Genomic DNA, 9,141 nt, shown 5'->3' on the forward strand with positions numbered 1-9,141 from the left:
CTGTTTCATGTATGGCTAAAAGCAGGCTACACCCTTAGATATGTCCTTTCTGCTGGCATTTTTTTTTTCTCTCTCTCTCTCTCTCTTTTTTTAAATAGGCTCAGGGGCTTGAACTCAGAACCCTGAGACCAAGACCTGAGCTGAGATCAAGAGTCGGACACTTAACAGACTGAGCCACCCGAGCAGCCCTCTGCTGACATTCTTGCTGGAGATGTTCTGCGCTTCATCCAGTGGCCTCGGTTCCCAAGGTAAGGTCACGTGCGCCAGGATCGTGCCACTGATTCCTAAAAACTTTGTGGCAGATACTCCAGGGACACTGGTAAGAAAGGTAGTCAAGCTGGGATCTCCCGACTCTTAGTTCAACAACCAGTTCCTTCAGTTCTTCTGCTATTAAAAAGGTAGTAGTAGCAATATTAATAGCCATGGTAACAATAATAACTGGTGGCTAGGGTCCATACCCTAAATATAGAGCATTTGATAAGACATGAAATCCATCAAATGTTCAACTCACTTATTATACAGATCAGTTTAAGGGATGTGCCCAGAGGTACTCAGCTAATCAGTGGCAGAGGGAAGGTTAGAAGCTGGGAATGGCTCTAGGACACTACACGCTTGCCTTCCAAGGCCGGTCTTCCAAACTTTCTCTGGTGGTCTGGGTGCTGGAGACCGAGAAAGAGGCCTTAATGGAATTTGACTTACGCATGCATCTTAATTAAGGATCAGATTAGAATTGCTTGAAGCATACACTTTGAAAAAGGAAGAGCATGCAGAAGACTTATTACCGAGCCCACTGAAACATCTTGCTTGTGGTGGAGATCTGGATGCATGATGTGCTCGCTCGTTTCAAAATGAGCAAAATCACCACCTTGCCAGAAATGGACCAACAAAGCCTCCTCCCAGGGCCTGTGTTGGAATAATTAAGGCTTCTGCAGCCTCAGTTGTGGGGGCAGAAGCTGGCCAGCCTGGGCCTCTGACACCAAAATAGTCATGTGGTTCAGGAAGCATGGGTGCTGCCACCTTGTCCCCCCAGGGATGTAGCTGCTCTCACAGTGTGACTTCAATACACAGAGCAGTCCTCGCCCAAGACTGTCACTCAATAAATTCCTTGTCATTCTCTCTAGTAACTACTAAATCGGTAGTGAGAGGGATTGGTGAGTGTTGTGAAAAGAGCACGGGATTTGCAATCAGAGCTCTTGCTTCAAGTTTGAGCTCTGTTAAGGGACCTTGGGCTGCTCAGCTTGGCCCTGTGTCAGCTCTGTCCCTCAGGGCTGTGGTGCCACACCACCAGTGGTCATTAAACAGAGTTCACTTGCTAAAGAAAGTGCCTAGGACCCGAAGGGAAAGCTTACAAATCTATGGTTTATTACAGAAGAAGGAGGTGGGTTAGCAACAACATTATAGTGTGCACCACAGCTGAAGGCTGCCTCCTAGCTTGAGGACCAGAGGGGCCAGGGGCCAGCTCCCATCATCCCCTTTTCTCCAGGGGCCATTAACAGAATACACTCGCTCAGATCAGAAACCTCCGAGGTAGCCTCGCAACCAGGCAACTCAAAATAGAGTCTCTGCTGGACATTTTTATATTTTGCTGGTCATGTAGGCACCATCTCTTTAGGTAACCAGCCTCAGTAGCAGAGCCTTCCAAGCCAGGTGCACATCATCAATGTCACTGTTATCCACGAACAATGCTTACAGGCCCCTACAAACCACCCCGAAACTCCCCGGACCCACAGCTCCAAAGCAGCACTGTTCATCAGCACACTTCTTGCCTTGACCAGAAGTCCGTTCTGGGCAGAAACTTCAGCGAAGCAATTCAGGCTCATTCTGGGCCTACTAGAATTCACTCTCATGGCACAGATACCCTACACTGAACATGCATATACTCGATAAACCATAAAACATTATAGAATGTGGTTTCATTACCTGCAGTGATCATTGATGATGATCAGTGAAAACAACAACTATTTATTGGATCCCATATATATGTGTGGCATGTGGGGACCACAGAGCAATAAGAGAACCAAACCTGTGACTACAGGGCCCACATTCCCCTCAAGGACACGCGACAGACACGTAACAAATGAATTATAGAATAACTCGTGCTACCTGTTGTTAAGCACTTATTTTGTGTAGGGCACTGTAATCAAACCTTGGCATACATTCCGCATGTAGGCAAGAGGAACTCCAGGGTGTGGCAGGAAGAGCACCCGCCAGGAGTTGGGGCAATCCAGGAAGGCTCCGTGGGGGAGGCGGGGTTTGACTTGGGTGTTGAAGGATGTAGGATGACTTAGAGCAAATGAGAGGAAAGAGGATACTGGAGTGTGTTACTTTGTTTGAGATTATTGGGTGATGCCCGCTTCCACTAGCCTGAAGGCAGCTCCTAGTGTGGCTGCCCACCCCTCCCCTTCGTGCCGGGTGACTCTGGTGTTGGAGAAGCTGGGATAAGAATCAGGTTCTCAGACTCACAAAAGAAGGTGAGAGGAAAACAATTTGCATCACAGCAGACCCTCAACAAACCAGGGTTTGCCCCATGGAAGCAAAAGCAGGGTACAGTGCATGGATTTTAGAGATGGAGGGATGTGAGTGTGGCTTTGACAAGGAATTTCAAATATTTCTTGCAAACCTTTGTGATCTGTCCCTTTCACACGTCTGATGATAAACTTCCAAATGATAATGTTCAGCATGAGACACTGGGTTCTTCCTGACCTCACTCTTCCCCCAATGGCAACAAATGTCACCCCTTAACTCAAATTATTGTGGTCTGAAAAGCCTATAATTCTGGGAAAATCTCAAATGTTTACTGCAAGGGAGAGTCTGAACTGCTCAAGACCTGGCCTCACATTCCCAGCTCCTCTTGCCCTCTGCCAGGCAGAAGACCCCAAGATTAAAGAGCGTTCAGTATTAGGAAACCCAGTCATTTATTTATTTTTTTTTAAGATTTTTTTTTTTTTATTTGACAGAGAGAGACACAGCAAGAGTGGCAGAGGGAGAAGCAGGCTTCCCGCTGAGCAGGGAGCCCGATGTGGGGCTCGATCCCAGGACCCTGGGATCATGACCTGAGCCGAAGGCAGATGCTTAACCGACTGAGCCACCCAGGTGCCCCTCCAGTCATTTATTTATGTTATTAACAGATCAAAGGGGAAAATTAAGTGGTTATTTCCATAAAACTGGAAAAAAACATTTGATTTAAAAATCCACTGTGAGGGGTGCCTGGGTGGCTCCGTCGTTAAGCGTCTGCCTTCGGCTCAGGTCATGATCCCAGGGTCGTGGGATTAGGAATCCCGCATCGGGCTCCCTGCTCGGAGGGAAGCCTGCTTCTCCCTCTCCCACTCCCCCTGCTTGTGTTCCCTCTCTCGCTATGTCTCTCACTGTCAAATAAATTTTAAAAATCTTTAAAAATAAAAAATAAAATAAAAATAAAAATCCACTGTGATTCAGAAATAAATCCCTGAAGAAAAAATAAAAGTTATCTCCTTAACATGTAAAACATTCCTGTTTCACACCAAAAGTTAACATCATGCTTAATGGGGAATAAGACAAGAGTGTACATTCTTTATCATTGTTCAAAAATAGCCTGAAGGTATGGGCCTGGTAATTAGATAAGAGAAAGAAATGCAAGATAGAAAAATAGGCAAGGAAAAGTATAAATGTTGATTATTTTCAAAAGTGGAAAATGCGGGGCGCCTGGGTGGCTCAGTCGTTGGGTGTCTGCCTTCTGCTCAGGTCATGATCCCAGGGTCCTGGGATCGAGCCCCGCATCGGGCTCCCTGCTCTGCGGGAAGCCTGCTTCTCCCTCTCCCACTCTCCCTGCTTGTGTTCCCTCTCTAGCTGTCTCTCTCTCTCTGTCAAGTAAATAAATAAAAAAATCTTAAAAAAAAAAAGTGGAAAATGCATGAGAGTCACCTGGAAAACCATGACAAATAATAAGATATGTCATTAGTAGACTTCCATCCACTGTACGACAATCAATTAAAACAGACAAGGGAAGAAAAGATGCTATTCACAAATAAGGAAAAAGAAAAGGTGAAAAAAAGAACTAGAAATAAACGTAATTGGAATGTGCAAGAGCTCTGTGAAGGAAATCCTAAAATACTCCGGAGGAAAACAAAGACTTGAACAAGTATCTAGAACTGTTGAACAGGAGGCTCAATGTCCTATGTAATAATCACTAACATTTATTAAGCATTTACCATGTACCACATACTCCTACAAGTGTGTTACTATATAACTCATCAAATATGTAAATTATCCCTAAATTAATCTGCAAATTTAACATGATTGAATTCCCTACATTATGCATATACTACCTATTAAAAAATAAGACTGAATTAAAAAAGCGCAATTTCCATAAGCTGACAACATTAAAAGGATCACCCAAGATTCTTCAAGCTCTTGAGTAAGGAAGAGGGAGTACAAGATGCACCAGGTTGAATCTTTGGTTCTTCTAACAGAAGGTGTTTTCTTTGCTCAAGAGTAAGACAATAGCCCCTTGATACCTTGGTTTTCCCATAGGATGACTTGCCAACTTCTGGTTGCCCCTAGAAGGCTCCAGAGAAAAGCCAGAATCTCCACAAAGACTGACTTGACATATACACAAAGCTCTGCTGTGAAACTCATTTTCCCAACCTTACATCTTGGAAGGACTTCTGGCACAGGCCAGTTAGCAAGGAGAGAAATTGAAGTCTGCACAGAGACCAGAGACTAGACTGTAGCTTCGTTTGCCGCCCCTCTTCTTCAGAGCACCCTGCCCAGCCTCCGAGGGCTCCCTGTTGCTGCATCATCTTATTTACCAGTGCTGATAAGTCCACGGTTGAAGACCTCCCAGATGGGATTTCCTCTTTAGGGACATTATCATGAAGTGGCAACATGGCATCCCTACCTGACATGGCACCAAGGAGAACCAGGAGGAAAACTGCTCCCTGCATCTTGGAGAGTTCACCTCTGTACATATTTCCAGCGTATTACCCAGTAGCTGAGTCCCGCCCGACACCTGGAGTTTATTCCAGTTGCCACTCATCTTCTGCTCCTGGTTTTGTTGCCATGTGAGAAATCAAACAGAGGCTTTGCTGGTAACTCAGGGAGACTCCCAACACCACAGGACTATTTGTTCTTGGATTACCTGCTTCTGTGACCTCATGGTACCCAAGAGGCCAACCAGCCAGCCCTGGTAAGCTCACAGAGTCCATCTTAGAGGTCCGCAAGAGCAAAGAAAGCAGAGGCCCGGAGACGGTGGTAAAAGCTGGACATAAGCATCGACATCCATGATGGTCTCCACCGCCCTGGAGCCAGGCATCTCGTCATTCCCAGAGGCAGGGGTGGGAGGGGTGGGAATTTTTCTGTGGCCCTGAATTGAGGAGCAGGGCTCAGAGCTGGGATCAGACCCCTCCACAAGGCAGACTGGCTGTGATAGACCCTGCCATCAGCACCAGCCCTCTCGCCCTCAGTGAAGTCTGGGGTAGTGAGGCTTCCACCCACTGGGGCGTGATGTGGCCCCAGGCCGGCCTGGAAGGCCTGGTGAGTGAAACACGGCTGGGCTGGGGTCCAGCCTCCACTCAGAGAAGAGCAATGGCGGCTCAGAGGGAGGGTATGGATGGAGAGGCCCGACCCCTCAACGTGGTGCTGTAGAATAGTAGCTGACACAGTGGAAGGCAGCCAGACTTGGACCCTCCCTCCTGCTCCTCACGCGCGAGAAGTGCCCACTGCTGGAGGGGGGCCCAGGAGCCCAAGGCTGGTAGCAGGAGTGGGGGCGCCCCACCAGTGAACCAGCATTTGGCTCCTCAGAGGTCACCACTGGCCAGTTAGCCGGTCTGAGCCAGAGGAAGGCCCATCAAGAGAGACAGCAATGAGGGCCCACTAGGTAGACACACCAGTCGCTTCCCCTCTGCCTCCTCCCCGTTCTTCTGCCCCCACACAAAGGCAGGAGGCCTGACTACACCCCACGTCCAGGTCCCAGGCTCTCGGAGTCCCAGTTCCCGCTGCCCCAGCCTTGAAATGAGACTTCAGTCCAGTGTGAGATGGAAATAAGAGCGTGATGGACTATGAAGAGTTAGAAGCGCCCTGGAAGCAAGATCTTAAGGGAGATTTCACGGAGGCCAACAGACCATCTCAGTTCACCTGCCCCTGACCTGAGACTGCTAAATAAGCTGGTGCAGCCCCTCCCGGGCACAAGGAGGGGTTGTGGGACTCAGAGGGTTGAGTGACCTGCCCCCGGTCAAGCTGGCACCCGCATCTCCTGCGTCCCCAACCGAGGGCAGCAAGGCTGGCCTCCTTCCTCACCACCGCATCCAAACCTGCGTCAAGCCCCTTCCAGCCCCCACAGTGCCACCTGCAGCCCCCTTTCCCAATTTTGCGACCACCAGTCTGGCTTAAGGTCCTGACCTCTGACCAGGACGATCTCAGTAGCATCTGGGGCGTCCTACAGGAAACCCTCAGGTTCGTTTCCCACAAGTACAATTTTGGTCACTCACTCTCCTACTTAAAATAACAAGCAACCTTTCCCTTAGGAAAAGATGACTTCCTGGGTAAGGCAAGAAGATTCGAATGTCAGCCTGTAAGTTTCTGTCTGAAATAGGTAGATGGCAAAAAAAACTTCTCAGTTTTGCTGTGTGACCTTAGGCAAATTACCTAACCTTCCAGAATCTCAGTTCCACGTCTATAACGGATAGACAGAGAGGATAATGCCTGTTGTGCAGTATTCTTGCAAGCAGCACATGAGATAATGAAGGGAAAGAAACTGGCCCTCGGATGTGCTCCAGGGATACTATTTTTTCCTAATAGGACATCTCTAGGACCACGGCAAAGGTGAAAAGCTGGTAGGTACCCCATAAACGTGGGCTGAAAACATAAGAATAAATAGTTGCCAAGTTACCAATTCTCACCTCTCAGTTTTTCCTGTCATATTAGTTACTGTAAATAATCCATTTCATTATGCATAATTAAAGTTGAAGTGATGGCTCCGATTAAGTTATGGAAAACGTCAGAATAATTAAGCCTTTGAATTAAAGAAACTCACATCTGTTTAATTTTCAGCCTGACTGCACAGCCGTTCTTCATACTGCTGTTTTCACCAGGATATGGAGAACCTCCACTTAACTTCCCCCTTTCTGGTCCCGGGATCGTAAGGGTCACATTTTGGAATTTGTTGCGGGTTTGTTCTCCTGTAATTACAGCTTCTGTTTTTAGCGCTGAGGTTGTTTCGGCCATCATGACGTTCTGTGGTCCTTGCATCGGCTCCCGTCTTCTTCTCGAAGCATGTGGTCCTGGCACCAGGGACCCAGCTGGACCAGAGTCACGTGGAGGCAGGACCCTGAGTCCCCTTGCTCTCCTGTCCCCGACTGAGGGCAGGCTGAGTCCTCCTGGTCCCACCAGAGTGGCAGCCAGGTGAGATGAAAGAGAGGGATTTGAAGGGGGCTGGAACGTTTGGGGCATGCACTCCTCCAGCTCCCCAGAAAGACCTGGGGAGCCTTCTCCCACATCGTGTCTGGCCCAGCAGTGGTTCAGGTCCTTCAAGTATTTAAAGCAGCTTTCCTGGGATCCAACTACTGCAAGCCTCTAATTGGCCAGCAAGGAAGTTATGCTCTCAAGATTCGTTGACTTAGAATTTGGAACATGCTTACCTACACATTAATTGTTCACAGCCCGGAAACCCTTGCATAAGCTATGAAGTCCTGGAAACATTATAGACTTGAGATGTGGAGAAGCACCGCTGGGGGTTTTAAACGTTGAGCTCCCTCAGCCGTTCCACGGGCACTGGGGGCCGGCCGGGGACCCCAGTCACCTTTATATCACTGGGCAGGTTCTGTCCACGACTCTCATTCACCCAGTCCTGGACTATGGGCTTCCGGGATCCAAACTCGGGGACACGGCAGCCAGGCTCCACCGTCCCAGCACCTCTGCATGGCGGGACCCCCTTAGGAAGAGAGCCCTCGAGGCCAACCCCACACCCCCAGTGACGGTGGCCATGCTGATGGCCTGCAGCTCCTTGTAGAAGTGGGCACCCACCGGCCTTCCCAGGTCTTCCTTGTGGGCCGGAACACCAGCAGGCACACCTCTTTCAAACCACACTCCCTCAACTCTCTCACTGTCAGTGTCCAGCCAGTCTCAACAAGCTTTTCCAGGCCAGAGAAGCTCTTCTACTTCCTTGCTTCCCAACCGCTTTGCATGTCACCCCGTGCCAGATGCGTAGTCAGAAAAGTTGTGACCTTCCCGAAATGGCTTTATACTCCCTTGCCCTGTGCCATCCTCTCCTCTCCCCAAACACCTGTCCAGGGGGAGCCCCTCAGCTTTTGGGCAAGGAAAGAAAGAGGTGCTACGGCCCTCCTCACGTCCAGAAGCCCAGCAGCACTCACTCCTGGCCCAGAGCGGCATGGGAGGGGCTCCTCGGAGGCAGAGGCCCCGTAGAAGCGGAAGAAGAATTTCCCTCTACTCTTCTGAGCTCTTGGCTGAGACCCCGATAACAAAAGACAGATTGACAAGAGAAAAACAGACAGAAGTTTATTAATGTATATACCTCGTGGATACATGGGAGATAACTGGGGAAAAAATGGATAACTCCCCCGGGGGGGGGGGGGGCTCAGAATTCAGGATTAAATACCATTTTAATAAGAAAAGGGGAAGGGAGATGTTCATGATCTTAGGGGAAGGAAATAGATTTTTCAGCAAGATGAATGGGCCCTTAAAAGAACAGATGAGAGGTATGATAGTTTGTGACCTACTTTGTCTGGTGTGGGGTTGACTTCTGGACTCCTCTCCCGTGATAAGAGTCAATCTTCCATTGTCGATGGAACTCCTAGAGAGAGGATTTATGACAACTGAGTTTCTTTGCAGGATCTGTCTTCAGGCAGATGAGGAGAATTCAAAGAAAGCCTTTCCCTGTATTTGAGGTTTTTCAAGCTCAGCTCAAAATGATCAGTATGCCAGAGCAGCATTTCCTGGGGTGGAGTCATATTTTGGGGTGACAGAGTCTGTCACCCTGCAGCCCTCAGGACCCACTGGTAGGGCCCCTGCCCTGGCTCCAGGGGTGGAAGAGTGAATGAGCTTGACTTCCCTTAGATTAGCCCTACCTGGCTCCGAGGGACAGAACACTGGTCAGCGTGGGCTGGGCGCAGCTCTCACCTCCAGGGAACTCCAGGTCATTCTTATTTT

The 9,141-nt window shown here is 48.9% G+C and overlaps 1 protein-coding gene and 1 long non-coding RNA gene across 2 annotated transcripts in view; one reads left to right on the forward strand and one right to left on the reverse strand.

The window, feature by feature from the left end:
* The window catches only part of CDHR3 (cadherin related family member 3), a 60,481-nt gene extending 55,480 nt beyond the window's left edge, over nucleotides 1–5,001 (reverse strand). The window contains 1 exon segment of the mRNA XM_025873252.2: nucleotides 4,877–5,001. Within this exon segment, the coding sequence (XP_025729037.2) occupies nucleotides 4,877–4,946 (70 nt within the window). The 5' untranslated portion in view covers nucleotides 4,947–5,001.
* Nucleotides 5,002–5,249: 248 nt separating this feature from the next.
* On the forward strand, nucleotides 5,250–8,442 carry LOC141373837 (uncharacterized). The gene is made up of 3 exons (XR_012380176.1): nucleotides 5,250–5,511; nucleotides 7,180–7,377; nucleotides 8,085–8,442. It is a non-coding gene; the product is annotated as an uncharacterized lncRNA (long non-coding RNA).
* The last annotated feature ends 699 nt before the right edge of the window (nucleotides 8,443–9,141 follow it).

Source organism: Callorhinus ursinus, unplaced genomic scaffold, assembly GCF_003265705.2.
Source record: "Callorhinus ursinus isolate GAN/ISIS: 27379988/994484 unplaced genomic scaffold, GSC_fseal_2.0 scaffold12, whole genome shotgun sequence".
NCBI lineage: Eukaryota > Metazoa > Chordata > Mammalia > Carnivora > Otariidae > Callorhinus > Callorhinus ursinus.